Source organism: Pyxicephalus adspersus, chromosome 6 (genome assembly GCF_032062135.1).
Source record: "Pyxicephalus adspersus chromosome 6, UCB_Pads_2.0, whole genome shotgun sequence".
In the NCBI taxonomy this organism is placed as follows: Eukaryota; Metazoa; Chordata; class Amphibia; order Anura; family Pyxicephalidae; genus Pyxicephalus; species Pyxicephalus adspersus.
Window position 1 is genome coordinate 81,584,106 of NC_092863.1, and position 21,959 is coordinate 81,606,064.

The 21,959-nt window shown below is 36.4% G+C and overlaps 1 protein-coding gene across 1 annotated transcript in view; it reads left to right on the forward strand.

Moving 5' to 3' along the window:
* Window positions 1–21,959, forward strand: part of ADAMTS6 (ADAM metallopeptidase with thrombospondin type 1 motif 6) — a 168,685-nt gene that overhangs the window by 66,604 nt on the left and 80,122 nt on the right. Inside the window, exons 8-9 of the mRNA XM_072416361.1 lie at window positions 7,888–7,931; window positions 11,551–11,656. Coding sequence (XP_072272462.1) covers window positions 7,888–7,931; window positions 11,551–11,656 — 150 coding nt within the window. The remainder of the gene's footprint in view (window positions 1–7,887; window positions 7,932–11,550; window positions 11,657–21,959) is intronic.

Sequence of the window (21,959 nt, forward strand, 5' to 3'; positions counted from 1 at the left end):
ATGGGTGCAGTTGGGGACCATTTTGTGCTTGTGTTTGCAGGTGGCTATGGTGGATTGATGTGCAGTTCTTCTTACTACACAGTTGGAGGTACTGCACTGCATTGCAAGACAAAGTACTTTTCAAACTCTGTGGTTTATACTAAAAGTCACATAGTAGTTGAATAGTGGGGCTTGTACACTTTTAGTAAGACACTACCGTTAGAAGTTTTGCACATGGACGGTAATTTTATTTGTATGCCATCCTTAAACCTAAAAGTTGGGAACTGCCTTCCTATTCCCCCACAAAGCTAATATTAAGTACCTGTATTTATGCATGTAAATGTCATTACATACTTGGTGATCTTGGCAGTCTCTTCCATTAGGACCCCTTTTTTGTTTTTCTGGCCACAATAAGAACAGGCGCAGATCTATTCTAGCATGGTCAGTTAATGTATCTGCTTTCCACTTGGGAGCTATAGAACATCATGCCTTAGTATGGCATGTCTGTAGGCTTGTAGTTGGATTGCTGTAGGGCACTTACACTGTATAAATTCTAGCAGCTTGCTTTCCTTTTTTCTTTTTTCTTTTCATTTTGACAGAAGAAATATGAACTATACCATGAGAGGTAAAACCACTTATCAATATGTAATTCATCTGTGCATATAGCTGCATGCCTGCATTTCTGTTTAAACAATTCAGTTCAGCTAGATAACTAAGATGAGTCAACTTGCAATTTGGTTTCTTTAGGTGAACTATTATGAAATAAGCCAGATATCAGCAGATTCAGCAACATTCCCCACTTTCTTTGTGACTGTGGTTACCGTAGGTTTAAACTTGAATGACTTTCCTGTCTGCAAGATTTTAATGAATGAATCATACAGTTTTTCTTCAAGTAGGTTTTACAAGCAAGGGCTTTCAATACCATAAGATTTTATTTATAACTTAACCCATTCAGTATAATATGAGCTATTTTCATATTGCTCCTATTGTTGGGCAAAAGTCACTTTCTGGTTTCTGGTGAGCCATAGATAGCATACCAAACAGTGCTAGTTAAGATTAAACAGAATGCTCTACAGTTAATCATAAAAAGTTTCAGAAGACTTGTAGAGTTGTAGTACACTTTCTGCAGTAAATACCATAATAGGTAAGTCCATTAGTTTTATTGATGGCATTCCATTTTGCTCTTCTCTACAATATGCTTATTCTCAGCATATAGATTCTCTGCAGCTGCTAAATAAAGCATGCACTGCAATTACGTCTAGCTCTGGAAAATCATTCAGAACAGTGTGAGTACTTGTAGGCTTCCTCAAATGTCAGTAGAACACTTTTGCTTTATGGATTGACAAGTATTTTTGGTTTAGAAGGGTAGATGCCAAACACCTGAAATCCCCCAATGACTACCTGTGGATATAGAAAGTGGAACCGTAACTTTAAGAACTCTTTCCATTATGTTTAATTTACTTTACACCCATCCTGTTTGGATTTAGCTGTACTCTCCATAGCTTCTCTAACCATGTGCTATAGTAATTGCCTTACAAGATTAAGTTCTCTCACATATCAGTAACAAGGTCAAGCAGATCATATATCGTATTTCTTGGGAATAGTGACCTATGATCGGAGATGCACAGGATGTGTCACATATGACTAATTTCTTGGAGAAGCGTCATGGATCCCTGCTGAGCTGGTAGACCACACTGCCAACGTAGAGAGAATGGAGATGTGTTAACATTTCTGTCTTACTCCTACTTCTTTCCTGTGTGAGTTCATTTGTGTGCCCTTCTCACTCAGTGGTGGAGCAAGACATTTAGAAGAACAGAAAGGTCAGGCAAGATTCCATTCAGAAAAGGTCATAAAATGTACCATTCTTGTTTTTTCACAGTTTTCCCTTTTTTTAATGAGTGTACAGGAAACAATAGTCTCTTGGCATTTCCCAAATGTTTATAGAAAACAGTTACTACAGACCTGTTAAACTTCATATCAGGACTCTTTTTGTTGGGTTTCATCAGTGGATGGGTTTATTATGGTAACGTGACTCATATAATTTTCTGCATATTGGCTTTTCCATAACAGCATGACATTAATCGTTACTGGAGCCGAATACCAGAACTGAATCGATCTCAGACAGAAGCTCTTTGTCTGCGTCCACCACGCGCCAAAGTTCTGCTACTATACATTATAGTAATTCCTGTAGAATTAGGTCATTGCCTTCATTTTCTTGGATGCTCAAACACAACGCGTACAATTAAAACATTATTGTGGGTTGCCAGAACCAAACAGATCTTTATTAGGTGGTGCTATATTCCATAAAATAAATTTTGGCCTGTTGGAGTGAAGGAATCGGGAGATGCATCCTAGATGAATGGAAATCCTGTCCAAATATGTTCATTTCTTTTTTCTGGCCCACAGTGGTATTTTGTGCTTTAAACCAATTTTTAAAACCTTTCCAGCCCACATGTATGTTTATTTTTTAATGTCGAAGCAGTGGCTTGGCTTTGCCGATAGCTCAAGTTAGAAGTACCAGCAGAAAACCATATGGATTGTTGAGTACATAGCATGTTCCTTTTTGGATGACTGTACACAGCACTTTTTTTCTGAATCTGAGCACAGAATTCACATTGAAACTAAAATAATCCCCATAATGTGAATATCACATGCCTAATTATTGGTATTCTGTATAAAACGTTTTGTTTTCTTAGTTCTGAATATAATGGGGAGGGATTTAATTCTATACAAACACTTCTGGTAAGAGATGGTGTTTGGTGGAAAGTTCCATGGCTTTACATATACTGTGTGTTGTGCTGCAATGCAAGGTCATCTGTAAGGTGCATTGGGATGTGATTCAGAAAATATATAGTTTTGTATCACACTAACATTACAAGGCAGGTTACCTTGTGTTGGTGGTAACACAGTGCAAAAAAAAGTTAATCAAGGCTCAGAAGTGAAAGTAATAATACCACACAAGGCGAAGGAATAAAACCTCCAACACTCCAATCTGGCCTCTTCTGTATGCACTAACACGAAACAGTAGCCGTCTTCCCAGGAATAATAGGACACCTCAACCCTTTCAGTCCCTATTTTAATAAACGATATTTGAAGGCCTATAGTTTATTTTTATGAGTAACTATTGTATTAACGTTTCCAAGCCAAATACTCCATTACAGTAAGAGTCATATCAATTAAATGTTAGTGTTGACCCCCTTCCATCTATTGAAATGTTATTTCACCAATAGTCATTCTTGAAACCAGCATCCTTTTTCTGGAACCACAGACAGGAAGAGCGCTACTACAGAATCCTATTCATAAGCCAGACATTTGGATATTTGTGGCAATCTTTATATTCAAACAAAACTAATAATAGAAAAAGTTATTTTTGTTATAACATACATTATATTTACATTTCCACTCTTTGGCTGCAGTCAGTCTTTTTCGGTTTAGAGTTTAGTTTTGGAGACAGGCGTATATAACGGGTCTGTTTAAATTTGGGTGAGGAGAACTGTTGTGGTGTAACACTTTCTGTCCTATCAGTCAGAGAGTGCATTTTAGGCAGCTAAAATGTAAAAAGGTTGTTTTTTTATTGTTAAGCAGTTCTGGTTCCATGTAAAACAAAGTTATTAAAATTTGGGGTTATGGCTTTCGTGACTGCCACTATTACACTAACCATGTTATATGCTTTAATGTAAATCCTAAATCTATTTTTCAGTACGTTTGGAATTGTGCCTCATTGCATACAAGTTGAAGTGGAAAAGCTGTTTTTTCAGTTCAGAAGAGATATACTATATCTCCTGCAATAAAGGATCTTGACACAATCTTTTTACTATGTGCGCTGAGCTGGGAAGGCACAGCTCAATGTACTATTTTGGCATATATTGAGATAAAGAAATGCATACATAGGACTTAATTCTTTCTGATATGACCAGTAAAGATGGCAAACATGGAAAGTAACAAAGAAGCCCTGGGATATCACATCGCTTTAGGATCGAGCGTAGAAGTCAGCCTAAAGGCCAACTCCCTGAGCTCACATGGCAGGCTGACAACACTGATTATAACTGCAGAAAGGTAGACTAGTTCATACAAACAGAAAAATGTTCTACACTTTTAGAAACCTGATTTTCACTTATATAACCCCATTTCTAGTTTTTATTAGGATCAAGGTTTGTTCTCGTTATATCTCAAAAGTGGTGTCTACAAGCTCCATTTACTTGAACAGAGTAATTGGTTTCCAATTTCAAGTGGAAAACAGCTGCTATAGGGGCAAACAAGGTTTTTAAAAAAGCGCCAATAATCCCCACTGGTAAACACTATCTGGTGATCCATAAAGTCACAAACAAGAATATTGTTACATTTTAAATTGAATGTATGAACTTTAACATCATGAAGCAGACTGAAAAGTGACAATCTTTGTAGCCACTTCATAAATTATTTTAACTGAAAAATAATATCAATTGTGTAGAACTATGCTTTTTTTATGGTAATCAACCTGTTTACCCCTTTATAAATATATAAATGTTGTTAGCCTTACTGACAATACTATATGTAATCAATTGCTTAGAAGTCCCAAAACATTCCACATGTGTACACAATTCCTCAAGGCCTTTTTCCTGGAGAGACACAATTGAAATTCTGATGAAATGAGTTGAAATGATGAAATCAGTTGTTTGTACACACAATGCAACTTGTGTACTTTAAATCTATATTTACCAACATGCCCAATCTATCTACAACCAATCAAAAAAAATTATACTAAGCAACTTTTTTTTTAAATTTGCCTTCTTCCATTCTTCCAATCTGCCATTCTTTATTATTTTGTGATCTGTTTTAGGCAATCATTTCCATAGAGCTGTTATGCAAGTCACTGTGAATGTTAGTTGTTTTAGGACTTTTAATTGTGGTTTATGGTAAATATATCATTGCACCAACAAAGCTGCTCATGATTCACATTCAGGTGTGTAGGCATTAGCATTGGTTGCCACATTGTCATGTTATGAACAGTACATGATCACATTAGGAGAACGTCATTACTCATTTATGTTCTTCCTAAAACCTATTAGCAGTAAAGATATTAGGATTAAAGTGTGCTCCAAGAGAAAGCATTTATTTCTAGACATAACCTACATGTCTGTTTATTTCGAATACAAGACATAGCTAAGAGCCCATAATAATTACACTGATCTCTACACAGCTAGGCATGACTGAAAACAGGTGCTCCTCAACTAGCTAGGCTGCCTAATCTTCCACTATTACAAAAATAAAAGTTACATTATGAAAGTTCGATCCTACTCTTATCTCCCAATCACATACATGTTTTGTCCAATCTGAACAAGACCTAAACCCAATAAAAAATTATGTAATATGTTGCAGCTCACCAGTCTAGTGGAGACTACATTTATTTTCTTTTTAGACATTTTTTTATTTACACCTGGCCGATAACACGCTTCTTGTCTTGTTGTCACCCTTGGAAAGCAGCACCTTTGAAGAAGAAAGTGTTAGATTAGCAGATTTAGATGGATTTCATATTCATGAATAACAAATGAAAGCCAGCTACATTTTGTTAGCAGCTACAGCAACAATTTTTTTCCTGTTTGGATAAAGCTTTTACCTGCATAAATTAACGCTGAACATTTTAATCACCCCTACCAGTGTTACATAGTTTGTCTGAACCTTCTATATTCAACTTTAGATAAGCTTTGAGACAGTAAAAAAAAAAAAACAAAAAAAAAAATGTTAATGATACTGACAGACCTCAATGTGACCCAGCCTTCCACCAACCAAACCTACATTATTTTTTAATGGGATTCTATGATAATAATCTGCCCTAACCAATTAGATTAGTTATTAAGAAAGATTACTAAGTAAATTAGGATGGTTTTGTGTGAGTATGGGACTGATTGGTAAGAATTAGTAACAATCTGTAAACTACTCTGCACTCCCTGCATCTAACAATATAGTAAATCAATGGTGTCAGTTGACCTGAGATTCACAAATTGCTCAATGCTCAAGGGACTCCTGGCTACCTCTGGAGGAATCCTGGTTGAGAAACGCAGGATTATTATTATTAAACAGGATTTATATAGCGCCAACATATTATGCAGCGCTGTACATTAAATAGGGTTTGCGAATAACCGACGAATACAGACAGTGATACAGGAGGGGAGGACCCTGCCCCGAAGAGCTTACAATCTAGGGTTAGACATCTAAGCTTTTATTTTAGGGATGGTATTACCAATCAAAATGACATTAGCTTACATGTTTTACCTTAATTGATTATTTTAAGAAGAACTTAGTATAAGGTTTATCAATTTGCTATTTTCATTATCGAATATTTTTAAACTTTATTGATAAAGAAAACTTTATACTTGCAGTGGAGTGCAATTTTGCTTGTAATTCTCCAGTATTGCTAAGCATTTATCAAGCTTTAAAAATGTCTATGTTGGTTAGACCTAAAATTAAGGGAGAAGCCACTTCTAAGGTTTGCATCATTGCAATATATTACATTTTAGTTTTGGGACTCAGATATGCTATTTATTTTTTTTTTTTGTTTTGAATATATTATATTTTGCCCTAGTATAATCTCAGGGTACTGCCTAAAATGTTTTCTCTGCTTTTTTGGCAGCGCTGAAATTTGCAGACTTTGTGACTAAACACCCACATACAACCAGACACAAACACTGGTAATAAAAGCAGGTGCAGAGATTTGGGTATTAAACTTCTGCACAGGTGCTTTGCAAATTCAAGAAAGAAATACCAAGTGTTCCTACCTGCGACATTTTTCTTTTTGTTCAGAACTGATGAATATTGTCCGTAATGAATTTGATCTAGCTAGTTTCTCCTTTAGCCTGGCTGTCTAAAATAGGAGTCCCCAAATAGGTTATTGTTGTGGTCAGTGAGTATCTATCTGAATATAAAATGGGTTAAACCACAAGAAAAACTTCTTTTTTATTTTTTAGGCAGCAGGTCATTATAAAGATCTAGCCGAGCTTATTTTTTATGCTGGCCCATGTCCATTTGGCTTTTGTCCACACTCTGTAAGCATTTTGTAGCCTGCGGTTCACACCGGCTTGCTGAAAATGCCGACACTCTAGTTGCTGGCACATAATTAAACTGATTTGTGGTTTGACCATTGGAACTGTAGTACACAACTGTGACCAAATATGCTACACACTAACAAAATAATGCAAACCCCTTCCAAGTGTTTTATAGCGTACCAATGTACAGGGCAGTTTGGAAAACCTTTCTTCTAAACTTTCAAGCAGCGAAGTCTGTGCCCTCAAACTTCATTTTCTTTTGGAATGACAGGAATCGCTGCCATGCTCTAATTGTTTAGCTCTCTCCAGTCTGTTTTATAGCTTAAGGTTAATTATACTGAATAGTGCGTTTTCAGTGAAGCTGGCTAGGTATAGTGAAACCTACACCCAGTCTCGTTCACCTGTACTCACATATACACATTGACGTACTCAACACATAGATCTACGCTGACTTGGTTTACTTTGGCAGTAAGTGGACTTGACTTGAAATTACATTAGTCTGCTTGTCTAATGTTTGAATTTTTTATTCACATGAGACAGTGTTAGAAAGGTATAGAGGGAGGGATATAATATAGTTTATGAATGAATGGTTGTAGAATTTCATTTAGTGTGTGGTGTGTGTGTGTAGATCACCAAAAACACCTACCATATAATTATTAAAATACATACACGTGCCACATATGTGGTAAAGTATTCCAAAATTATTAGGGTTATTAGAGACAAGTTCTCTCTTGGTAGAGTCTGTGCCGTGTCTAGCCCACATACATTTGTTGTGAAAAAAATCAGATGTGTCTACTTGCAAGATGTGTGTACATAATATTTTTGTTGTATGGTTTTATTATTACAATTGTAATTTAATCATTTTTCCTTGTTTATGTTTTAACAGGTATGACATTTGTACATACAAAAACAAGCCATGTGGCACTCTGGGTAAGTGTCTTGGGTTCTCCAAAATACAACAATACCAAATACTTCAGTAGACCAAGTAGTCCACACAAATCCTGGGTTATACATATGATTTATTATGTTTATATATTTTTTCCTTGTAATCATTGTGTTAATGCTTGGTAAGCATGAAAGAGAACCCTATTTCATGGGCTGTAGCTAGAAATGAAAAAATAGATTTCCTTAAAAGCCTGGGATTTTTTTGTTCAAGTATGGTTAAAACAGATTAGTATGCTGAGTTGCAACTGTAAAATACACTGGCTCTCTATCACATTAATTGGCTTTGACCTTGAAGAAATATAGCCTTTGTCTGTGGAATATTGTTAGGGTTAGGCTTTATTCAAATAGAAGGAGAACCATTCAATGGAAGTCTAGAAGGAGACCAACCTTGAGCGCTGCATGCAGTGTCTAAAAACATAATGGAAAATCACCACCTTCAAATGCCTGCATTAAAAAAACTCTAATTTTAGGCTACCCTTTGTAGGGGTGGCTGGATTTCCTGCCTAATTACATATTATAAAGAACTTTTAGAAAGAGGCAGTTGGGGAAAGATGTAAAGGTAAGTCCTTGTTCAGACAAGGGCAACTCTCCCTGAAGCCACCTTTTGTTTACACTGGAAACTCTCTTAAAGTTTTGGGTCGGTAGTGGAAAACGAATTCTCTCATGATCCCTGCCTAGGCATTACACACAGTGATGTCTAAATGACCATTGAACCCTTCTCTGTATACAGACTTAATTTTTACATGTCATGAGCAACAAAAAGCAGAATGGAATGCCAACATTCCCGTCCTCGCTCTGTTGTAGGTGCTGCCACCTTCACCAGGTCCTCTTCCGGGTGCCAGATCTTAAGTCACCTTGGCTGGCTAAGCCAGAATGATGCAACTCCTACATATGTGAATGAGAGTTCATTTACTCCCGCCATTCAGGGGCATTTGAGCCTCTGCCAGCAAGCACAGCTGAGTTTACATTGTAAAAATAATACAGTTTGGTAGGTTTATTTTATTGCGGAAGGGACATGGCCTGTGTCTTTTGCAATAATGAACCTACCTGCTCACCTTTTTCATATAGGTTTAGTTCTACTTTAAGAACGGGTCATCTCTGTAGCGTTAGACATTATTATTCACATTTCATAGGAGGGGGGATCAAAATCTCAGCTTTTTACTGAATCCACAATCTGGGTAAATAAACCGGATGCTGCTAGATACAACTAAAATGGACTCTGAATGTATTACTTTATGAAAGGGACCTTTGAGGGTGTTGGAGAATGACTTTCTTTAAAAATTCAGATTGTACTTCTTGTTACAAAATTATGCAAAAAAATGTAATGCCCATTGCCTAAGCACCGGTACGCTTTATTACCTAGCCAAATCTGTTATTTTAGGAAGGACAGGAACACTATTCACCTAATCAGGTTTTACAAATTCAACTTTATTCACGGGAGTATAAATTTGGTAGAGCATAAATTACAAAATGCTGACTTTCTAGGGCCTCAGAATATCTTTTCTTCATATGCCAGTCTGTAACAAATCACAGATTCCTTTAACAGGAAGCATAGAACATGCCAATCAGATCAGGCACTGATTTCTTAAGAGTTTATTCCAAGTGCTGAACAATCATGGCATTGGCTTACTGTGTCCTAGAGCAATTCAGGTATTTTGTGATGGAGGAGTTCATATGTCCTTTGGGAGTTTTCCCTTCCAAGTGTGTATTTTTCCAAGAAGCAAGACAAACTAAATATGAATATATGGACCTGACATTTGCCTCTCCTGTAAAATGCAGACGTCCAATTTGTTTCCTTTGATTTACCATAAGGTATGAAATTAATTCAGTTGCTTTTAATGATATGTTAAAGATCCCATTTAATAATGTGGTCCTTGGAGTCATGCCTATTAAGGACCCTTTGAAACTGTTAGCCATCATTCACACACCAATGTCACATTTTGGACTGCAGGTTAAAACAAGATACACTAAACTGACAAACTATATCATATAAACTCAAAACACTACCATCATTTTTTCTATTATAGGCCTGCCGCTGTTTTGAGGAAAAAAAAATAAAGTTAGTAATTTGCTTTCATCGGCCTCTTCCCTCCTCTTTGCTGGCAGGTACTTCTCCAATGCCAGTGTCAGTCTATGAACATAAAAGGGAGAATGCAGATTTCAGTGATATTCTAGTAGTTTTAAAAGAAACATGGCCTCTGTCACCGTAGCTTTGGAGAGAGTACTAAAAAGGGTAATTTTTTAACAAATACACACATTTTTTCTTTCTTACTGAGGTGACACTATTATCCTTATTCAACAAAAATCCTTATTCTTAAATTAAATCTGTGGACAAGCCTTGGAAATATTAGAGCTTTAATTACCTCTGTAGATGCAGACACTATGACTGAATTCATCCTCAAAATTTACAACACAAGAGCTGTAGTTGCAGAAGTCAAGCCCTCAGCAGCTGTACACACAGTGCCATTCTTTTCTATGGGGAAGGGAGGGAGGAGAATGAGCAAGGTGCACCCTGCTGTGATCTCCATAGGCATGAACAGCGGCTGTTCCCTATTGGTTGTTCATCAATTTGCTCATCGATCTGGGGACCACTGTACACGTCAGATTTTTCTACATGCATGCATTTTACATGAGAAGCTGCAACAGATCAGATAGAGTGCACTAGGTCATAACTATGTATTGAAAACAAAATGATTGCATTAGTATGTTGACAAGGAAAAGAGAAACTAAGAAAAAATATAGAAAATAATGATATTCAGCTTTAGAGTAGATCTGTGTTGTCACATGCACCGGTAGGTGACCACAACCTGGCTTTCTTATACACATTGTGTAGGTACAATCCACGCTTGTCACTATCAGAAATCTGGTCCACAACAAGGATTTTTAGCTGACAATGCACGAGTCTGAAAGTGGCTGTGGGAGATTAGCAAAGCAGAATAAAAAAAAAAAAGTTCAAACAGTAATCTATCATCCGATTAGGGTTGAGATCCACTTTACTACCTGAAAGATTGCAATTTACCCCAGACACCTAGATAGATGTAAATTGTTAAAGTGTAATTTTGGCTATTTACTGCTGTTCTCATTGAGAGGTGTGCATGTACTAAAGATAAGAAATAAACATCCCACATAGTGCATAGCATTTATTACCCAGGGTCCAGCATTTTATTTTTCTTCTTCAGAAAGTTTCCTACACGTATAAGAAAAAAAAAGTTCTGAACACACTAAACTTAAACAGATCTGCTCAGAAAATAATGTGGATACTTCCATTTTTTTCTGCTTTTTGCTGCCTCAAGAATGTTAAACTAGAAATACTTTGTTGAATTCCCTCTTCTGGCTCAAGTTACTAGGTGGTCCCAAGTTACCAGAAGTAAAATTTATAAATCTAACCCCTAGTCTAGACATTTTCCAGCACTGACTGCAGTTCAAAAAATATTAATGTCTAGCCTGCAAAGTGAAATTCCCCCCAGTGATTTTGTAAATGGCTTGAAAGTTAACCTTTTGCCAACTGCTCCTTCTATATGTGGAGGTTATTAAAAAGAATCCAGGCATTTATAAGGCTGAAACACCTTGGCCTGACCCTTTGTGTCTCCTTCTGTTTATTTAGGCTTGGCCTCGGTGGCTGGAATGTGTGAGCCGGAGCGGAGTTGCAGCATTAATGAAGACATTGGCTTGGGTTCTGCATTTACCATTGCACATGAGATTGGTCACAAGTGAGTTGGAAAAAAAATCAAAATATGTTATTATGCAATCTGTTTTACATTGTTCCAGAGAATTACTTCCATTTCCAGCTTATTCATTGCTGTGCATTTCACTGTCAGCGTCCTTAGCTTGGTTTTCTTCAGTATCTGTTCAGCAGCCGGTACAGTCTTTTCTGGCATTTATAGATAATTGAGATTTTTTTTCTTCTTAAAAGGGAAGTGTCATTGAAATCTACTTAAAAAACACACACATTAATAATGCAGTTTATTGTTCATTGAAAAAAACAAATCTCTGAATAAGAGCCAATCAGACTCTGCCTTGCCCACATGTGTAGGTAGCAAAAGTGTTGTCATGTAGAAAGAGAAAAAAAGGATGATCAACTCATCATTGTGTTGCTTTTCCTTCATTGCTCACCCTGCCAGCTGGCTGTGTATATATGTGCTTCCTTTATGACATTCCTGCAACGAAAGTCCGAGACCGTGCTATTTTGTTCAGTAGGACAATATTAACAATATGAAGGCTCATTTCTTTCCAATACCATCCCATACAAACTCCTGACACAATAAACAAGTGGGTGGTTCATGACAACTGTAACATTGTACCAATCTAAAAAAGCAAAGATGTCAGCACTCACGGTTTGTTGAAAAATCTCTTTATTGTCGTTCTATAATAACCAACACTGCTTAATGGGCCCAGTCTTATCAAGACAACTGTTGCTCTGATAAAAGGGGCTACTGCACCCTCCAAATACAGTGTTGATGGAATGGAACCACATTAAAGAACCATCAGTGCTGCCATCTTTGGTACATGGATATTAAAGCTGTCTGCTGTTTTATATGTTGACATTCTACAAGTGTATGGAAAGGACAGTGGCTGCCCAGACTCTCATGGCAATAACCAGGATATAAAATGTATAACAAAACAGAAAGTTGGACCTCTCAGAATAGGTTTGCATACCTACAGATATCTCAGTAGTAGAATCCATGATGATTTGCTTTCTATCATCTACCATAACTGGAATAATAATGCAGGTGGACTGACCCTTTAAAGGCAAACATAAAAAAGGAGCAAAATATGGGTTATAAGACTATGGTGATGTTCTTTATGATGTTTGCGTCGTACATGTAGATGTTTATTTTTGTATGATTTGTATACAAGAAGGGAGAGATTTAGAGTTGTAAGTAGATTCAGGGTAAAGTGGACCTCCAGTTAGAACTGTGTATCTTTAGGTAGTTAAGAATGTTTCATTAGTTCGTAATTTTTATTTGGAGGGCAGTGTACATGATGACCAAGAGCTCTCACCATTGCTAAGCTTATTTCTCATCACAGTGGTTCAAACCTCAATGTCTGCACCAAGAGCTACATAAGTAGCCAATTGTATTAAAACAAGCAACACTGGGTCAGACATTCTTGCTCCAAGCATTAAGTGAACCTTTAAATGAACCTAAGAACCAGACAGACTAGTGTGACTGTCAAATTATTCATTTCTCTGAGAATTTAAGGTGTATTTTCCAACTTCCATTTTTAATCAGTGAAACTTCACATATGTAATCCAGAGGAGTCTTTAAATGGTGGTGATTATATTAATGGCATCAATCATGAGCCGTCTAATTATTATTTTAGCTTTTCGAATATAGTGTCTGGATTACAAACGTCTAAAGTATTTCCTATGCCTATCTAGTGCTGCGCTAGTGCTACCTGTCTATGAAAGGCAAACTGTTGCTTGCAATTTCCTCCCTTCAGTCTTAATGATTAGTGACAAGCCAGTTCTTTTATTAAAATAATATTCTTTTTATTTCAGTGTTGTTACAGCTGTGCAGATTTATTTCCCATTCTAAGGATTTGATCTCATTAGTGTCACCTGTCCCCTTAAGCCTACCTGTGTCACATGACACTGATGCGATGTCTCTGCGATGTGAGCATGCTTGTTCTACATTGTGCATTATGTTCAGAGACATAGAGCCATACTTACTGTAGGGACTCATGGACAGGGGGAAAAGATGATATAGTTACATTCATATTGTTTTTCACATGTTTCATATATTCAGTGCTGACAGCTGAATTTACTTGGTACTTCCAGGTATGGAGGACCATGTGACTGAGCTTAACAGTGCTGTCACACTGGGAGACTATAGCCCTGTGTAAGCTTCAATGACTTTAAGCTTACATAAGACTATCCTTTTTATTTGGCAGTTGATTAGAGTAGCAAAGTGCTAAGCGAAAGGAAAGGTAAGTATTTGCTGCTGGTGAGGGATGTATTCAAGGAAACCTGTTGGCTTACTTTAAACTCATGTCCCAATCTCTTTAAAAGTTTATAGTAAATCAAAAAAGTCTTTAGGAATATGTGCAAGTCTGGCTAACCTTGATGTTACAACTTTATGCCTTATTGTTACTCAATAGTTTTAACATGTTAATGGTTTTAACCTTTTAACCACCCTATTCAAATAGTAAAACCTACTGGTGACTTGTAATTCAAACACAAAACAATCAAAGCTGCACACAACTTGTTTCATCAATACTGTTAAATATTTTGGGTGCTTTTACATTTATAGAATTATCAAATGCTAATGATGTTTGCAGCAAAACACCGTACAGCTGACAGCAATATTCTTCCCATACACCTTCTGCCTCTCCTAGTCACAGTTGTGAGCAATACAGCATCAAAGAACCTATAAATCTGGTAATATTTATTGAGCCCCCAGATATAAAGCACATATAAAGAATTACAATTGTCCTGTCCTATTTACAGACTACCATATTTTACATATGGTGGTAACACCATAGCAGGCTTTATGATGTTTGAAAATGGTAATTCCATTTTTTTTAATTTGCTGTTGTGCACATTCTGTGCACAAATTCTTTCTTATCACTGAATTTATGTTTGGTCTGAATGTTATAGTTCTATAACTACCTAAATGTTTTGGGTTGGTTTGCTCTTTCTTCCCACTCCATCCCCTGTAGCTTTCAGGTCATGACCTCTTGTACAAGAATTTATTTTACCCTGAAAAATGCTTCCCTTTCTGTAGTTTACCCTGAAGGCGTCTGTTCCTTTTTTTTTTTTACTCTGTCTTTGTCACAACATACCATAAATGACAATACTTTCAAGGATACAACCCTTCTTTTTGCACAATATACATTTTGACAGATGATGGAAAATAAATGATAATATTCAGCCATCGTACTCCTATATTTGCTTGAGGTTAAGAGTCAAGTGATGTTGAAAATATTTTTTCATTGAATATAGACAAGATTTTGGTATGAGCTTTAGTGACCTCATCAAAAAATAGTCTACATTTAACTGGAACTCTAGCATTTAGCTAGTAATTCTTCCAACTTTCTGAGGATGGAAAAGGGAACAACTATTGGCTCATGTTTACCCCTTGTTTACCCCTTACACATCTTACACCTTACCCCTTGTTTACCCCTTACACATCTTCATTTAAATGGACCAACTTGCGCAAAAACATAAAGCTACATTGCTTCAGCATTCTTGTTAAATGAACTTTAATGATGTTTTATCCAGTAGTGCCTGTTTTATCCTTTAGTATATCAGATCTAATCCCATGCAATGACCCTATTTGAAGAAGAAAACCAGATTTATGATTTTTCAGAAGAACCTTTTGCATGGCATTTTAGTCCTAGTATGATCTGTGTTATACATAATCAAAGTTTACTACAGGCCATATTCTTTATCTACATGGGCTGTCATAGTAATACTGAGTTGGTTTTGGGGTAACAATACCTAAACATCATTGTTTTACCAAAAGGTTGGCTGCATATTGAGAATTGGCTCACTATGCATTAAATACAAGTGCTGATTTTAACTTTAGTTTTGACCATGGGTTTGATAAGGCCTAGAGTAATTTTTGGCATCAGGAGCAGTTTTCATAAAAAAAACTTTAGGTGCCTTTAACCCTGCCCCTAAATATACCCTTAAAGTGACCCTAACACATAGTCCTACCCACAACCAAACTGTTAAAGATATTCTGTTCCCCTGAACATAACTCCTCACCCAATCCTTTAACATATGCATTCCAGCATTTTACCCAAATCTCACACTTACCATACCATCGCTCAAACACAAAACTTTAACAAAGAATGGATAGGGTATGAGTTGTGCTTTGCAATTTGGAAAAGCATTAGTTGACCAAACCTTCCAAGCATTACTTACTGTTTTTTTTATCTTTGTTATATACTGTGTGTAGCGTGCCAGTGTCTCAGAGTTTGATCAGTTTGCAATCTAATATGGGATCAAGGAATGGCAGACATGCAATGGTGATCCATATCTCGTAACAAGTACAATCTATAAGGACCACTATGGAAATTGCTAAGCATTAGTTTACAGACTTTGCTGGCATTACCTTGAAAAGCTATGTCGCTCATTATAACTGGCGTTTTGTAGGTGCAACTGTATCAGTATTTTACTTAGCTTTTTGCAGTTTTTTTTGTAATTGTTTCCATCCGGGATAACATACTGTGTGTATGATCTATGATAGCATAGACGAGTAATTGTAGGTAGTTGATCTCAACTGTACTGTATAAGAAGCAAATAGATTTTAGACTTCTGACTTAATATATGAAATTGGTATATCCTTATTTTTTGGCTGTAGATAGCAAATGTTATACACAGACATGATCCTACTGTTGGGGTACACTTTGCTTCATGTAATGTCTGATATGCAAGAACATCAGATGCAGTGTTTGACTTTTTTGCTTTATGTATGTGTTGAAGTATAGGATGTTCCTACAAAGCATTGCTTCATTCACTTTTGTCTGTTTCTGTGCTCTGCCCCATTCAATGTAGTGAATAGGGTCAGCATCACAACAGACAGCAACATGGGTGGCTGTACGTTGTCATACGTTGAGGTATAATGCATGGTAAGCACATCCATTCTAGTGTGAATAAAGCCTTGCTCTTCAATTTAAATAGAAAATGTGCATGTTCAGCTTTTCTTCCATTGCATTGCATTGGCAGCCCAAACTGAATAAATGGGCTGTTTTAACGCAAGCCACGTTAACACACAACATACTGCATGCTAACGTGTGTCTGGTAATGAACCGCAAAGGTCTGAGGGGGCCCTCTTGCCATAGAATCCTGCATTAAATTCCCTAATGAAGTGCAGATGACAGGAGGTACAGTCTTATGTCTGTGAACTGACACTTACAAGATTGTAGGCTGGAGTTTCCTTTTTATGAATATTTTGTTTGTGAAAGCAAACCAGAACCTTTCTATAAAACCTACTTGAGAAATACAAAATACAAACTCCATGTAGAAATTGGTTCTGGTAAATGTACTGTAGGCAGTTAAAAAAGAGTTAGAGTTGATTTCTCTAACTAAAACATTTATAAATTATTGGTTTGAATCAGAACTCTTTACCCGTAGTTGTATGATATAAAATAAAGTGGACATTCCCTTTAAACGTCATTAAAATACAAGGAATCAGGAGCTGAATAATGTGGTAGGTTTGGAAGCAGAATAGTATATGAAGGAATTTCTTTGTGTGCAGTAGAGGAGTCCTTTAGAACAAATCTTGTGTATTTTTATAATGTGTTAGTACAGCATCACATCATTTTCACTCATCTTTGTAAACTGGAAGCCCCCGGTGCAATTATGTTATATTCAGATGCTGCGGACGTTATTTAGCCTTTTCTTTATACTGCTACAGTACATTAGATTGATTAATGCACAGTTGAAACGTATGCCTGGAGAGTAAGAAAATTCCTGGGGGCAGAGCAGGCTGTGACATGTGGGTTCCTTTACATTCACATTAAAGGGTTTACAATATTGTTCTCCAGAAAACCGTCTGACACCACTGAAGTTATGTCGTCAATGCTGCATTGAAGAAAAGGAGCACTAAAGGGCAACAGACTTTGTGTTAGAGCAGAAAGGTACATTTTTAAAATGTGGCCGCTCTTAGGGAAATGTCTGACACTGAAAAGGCTACCACACAGGAAGCTGTCAAGGAATCGCTAAATGAGATCAGATGGCAAAGAAAGAGACAGCACACAGGAATTAGAAAGTAGTTAGCTGAGAGGCGGGAGGTGTTAATGTTCGAGGGTCCACTGGGTGTCCAGTGAAAACTGGAGCATGACACACACACATGGTGGGTGTAATAATATGCTTGGCAGCTACATGCTCTATTTATTATACAGAGTGATAAGTGCTCTATGTAAACATTATAGATACATTTTAAAGCTTGATTTTTTTTAATTAGCGTAAATAATTTATCAAAGCTTTATAACCAATTACAACTTATAAATTCATTTTAATTTCCAAAAAGTTAAAAAAAGTTGTATTTTTGACACTTATTAAGGTTTTATCCACCTACTTCTTTATTGCATTTAACATTGTTTTTTTTTAATAATTATCAATTTTGTCTTATTTTTGTCTAAACCAACTCTTAAACAAGTATAAAATAGGTAATGAATTTAAAAAAATTGAATTTTAAAATAAAGTAGTTAAATATAAAAAAATGTAATAGAATGTAGCTTAGTTGCAGTGGCTGAACTTTTTTTAGGTTCTAATGCATTTACTGTAAAAATGTATTAATCCTAATAGAAATTGTAGGGTCCTGTGTGCTGAACTGAAATCTCATTCAACAATATGGTTTTAAAAGCTTTATTCTTTGAGCTCCATAATTGCTACTTCCTATTTCAGACTTTCCCAACGTTTTCACCCCTGAGGAACCCTCACATTCATGCTAAATGGGAAGAATGTTCTTCTTATCGTTGGTCTGAATTCCATTCTTATGGACAGGTAAAATGATCATTAAGGTCATGCTTGTGGCATTAGACCCCAAACTATGCAGGCACCATCTGATGGAAGCATAGTCAACCATTGTTCAAGGAACTGAGGGATCCCTAGGGTTCCACAGAATCCTGGTTGGGAGTGGTTGCTCTATGGATGACAATGCTTCTTTTCCATAGATAGGTGAGTTAGTGTTGTTTCACAAGGGCAAGAAGTATGTTACTTGCAGCACCATCAGGTGAAACTAATAGAAAAACTAATCATGACCAATGACTGCTAAGATGCTCTATGTTATATTTTTGCTTTTGGGTTTAAATAGGTCTCAATAAAATTGGTATAAAATGGCCTATCTGATTACATTGAAAGCAGATCAGACTGGTTAAAGACCCTACTGGTCACAAATACTTAGTAGTAGATAGTAGTTGATTACTTGATATATTCCTAATTTCTACGTTTTAAACTTTCATGGCTAGAAGACATAGTGACTGATTTATAAAGCTGTGGTATGACAAAGGAGCGCCAATATTGGTTAGGCTATACCGGACCAACATTTATGAAGAACTGTGTGCTTTACAGACATGTTTTGGCTTTTCATGTTTTGAGACACTAAAGCATGTAAAGCCTACGATGGGAGGAAGTGGAAAACTTGGACAAGTCACATGACAGGACTTAACGATTCACCTTGTGGTTTAATATTCAAATATAAAACGTAGGTTCATTACAGAATGTCCACTTCAATGTCTTAAGGACAGTGGTGTCTTCCTGATGACCATACTCTGGACAGTCCTTGCAATGAAAGGTCAATTTTGCACTCTATTTTGATACAGAATTCCTGGAAAATATTTTACAGTCATTAAGTTTCATACAATTCTTGTAGCTGCCTTTTGGTATTTTGACATTGAATGAACATAGCCTCTGTGTTTCTTAGGAAGTTTTTACTGGTATTTTTACCGGTTATATTTTTCTCTCGTGGAATATACAGTCGCCACATCCGACATCCGACTTTCGTCGCGCATGTACGGCTTTTAGCCTGTTTTCACCCTACAGAGAGCCAGCCATTCATTTTCTTGCTTGTATGAATAATTACCACTTGCCTGTCTATCTACTTACGTGGTGAATTTGATTATTATGTCTCGTGTCTGTTTCTGTTATAAAAACATTCTAGCTCTGTAGATGTGAACAGAATACTTCTTTGGGGTTTTAGCCATTATGATTTATTGCCTAAGTAGGCTGAAATGTCATAAATGTGAAGCTTAGAAAAACAGTTTTGGTTTCTGTGATGTGGTTGAGTTTGTATTAAATGGGAATCGTGTCTTAGCATCACATGGAAAATATACTTCTCAAGGTAGAATTTTCTGAACGCTAAATGAATACTTCATACACCCAAACATTCTATTAATACTTATGTATACTGAAGGCTTCTATCTTGGGGAGATGGGTCAATAGAGAGTCCAACATCACTCTGTAATTCTAGTCTTCCTGTTACTCTATATTGAATCCATATGTATATTAATGTTCTACCGCAGCTCATGGACAGTAACTTTTCTTAGAGGCTAAAATGTAAATATTTGAATTTTTTTTTTCACCATAAACTATTCACCATTGTGTGTGCTTGCCAGATGGGGGTTTGGAATAATTTCCATGATTTGAGTACAGTCTCTTTTTTACCATCTCTAACTTTCTAAAAAAAAAAAGGTAATTCTACAAAATCTGCTTGTTAAATCACATACTGGATGCTTATATTCTTTTGAGCTCCACTCCAAGATCTTTATACCCCCAGTGTTCAGCTCTACCTGCAAATGCAAAGAGGTTTCACTTTTGCTGCCCATGCAGGTTAAAACAACAGATTCACTTTCATGTGACCTCTCGGGTGCACATTTTTACCTTTACTTTCCTCCCTTGCCTTTCTGTTTACTCATGAAGGTTAAAAGTATAACCCTGTGTAAGCTATGAGTGACTAGATTTGTAGCTTAGACAAGTTGATTGGTTTTCTGTGTGACAGCACTGGCCTAGCTGTGTTTATATGGAGTGACTTGCATGCTCCTCTCTATCTGGAAGTACCAGGTATTTCCTTTGGCTTCGGCCACTAAACAATGCAGTGGGGAATTCAAAGATCAGGGATGCAACTTAATTTGAGAATAGATCATATCATTATCTTTAAAGAATTAGGCATTCCATTTGTGATTGTGCGACATTTTGAATAGAATAACATTTTATATCCATAAAATCATTGAGTCCAATGAAGTTCTAATAACAGTTAGGGCATTGATCAGGGATTTTTTTTTTCATGGATCGAGCATCAGTGGAACTGCCACATAGCTTGAGACCATATTGAGCACTTCAAAGCTAGTGGTGGCAGCATTCTGATTTTTTTGGAACTGTTTTCTTTTTAAATTTGTTTGACATCAAGTGATACAGTTAAATGATTAATATTCCCCAGCTGATTTTAATTCAGGGAAATATTGATTGTTTGCTGGGCTGGGCATACAGTACAACTAATAGTGTAGTTTGGATAGTAGAGCTAAATCTAACTAATCATGGCTTTACATGGCTCTTTAAGACATGTGTTTTCCTATTTGATGTATTCATGATGTTTTATTGTGTTCAATTTCAAGTGTATCTAACTCCAAAATCAATATTTTATTTTCAAGTGCTGTAGGGTCGGAAGCCATTTTGGGTTTCCATTGATGCCTGTGTCCCTGGTAGGGATTTGCCCTCATTTCTGCTGAAGCCTATTTTTTATCAAGACTTAAAGTGGGGACACTGAATACGTTAGATTTTCCCTCGAATCATGTTGCTTCTCTGGGACAGAAAATAAAAGGCAATCACACAGACAGACTAAAAAAAAAGAAAAAAGAAATGGTCAGGACTTTTATCCACAGCTGAAACTAAAGTTTTAGCTTTAGATATAGTTGGTATAATGGTAGTATTATGTTAACTTGAAGATTTATACTTCATTGCTAGTTTTTGTCTGCTGCAATTATCTAACACAATACTTATTACTTTCTTAACAATTGAGGATATTGTGTAAAAGATTTTGAAAGATGCACAGTGTACTTTGTGAGTTGAAATGCGTCTACTAAATGTCACTTAAGTGTTCTGGTGGAGAAAAGGGCTTGTCTGGAAAAGCAAGCAGAGAGAAAACACACATACACAAATTCGTCAGTGTTAATCTTAGACTAAATTATTTTGGCTAAGATGAAATATTGCTTTAAAGACTCCTGATGCAATAAAATGCCTTCCAAATTCCTTAAGGACTGACACGTTCCTTAAGTGCAGTTCAGGCCTCCATGTTCTGGTCTTTAGCAGAATCTCAAATAACCTTGTTAGACTTTACCCCGTATGTTCTCTGACAGGGGATTGATATTTTTTTTTCTTTTCTTGCTGTCTTTTTACTGTTGATTGGAGAAATAAAATATTACATGACAAGATTTGTGTAAAAAAGTTTGCTTTATGGAGCTAAATGAGGTCAAAGTTTAGTTAGGCTGGTGCTGGGAAATTTTGTACTGAGCACTTGTAGTGAAGTTTGATTAACACGAGGTCAAAGGTGGGACAGAATCAGGACA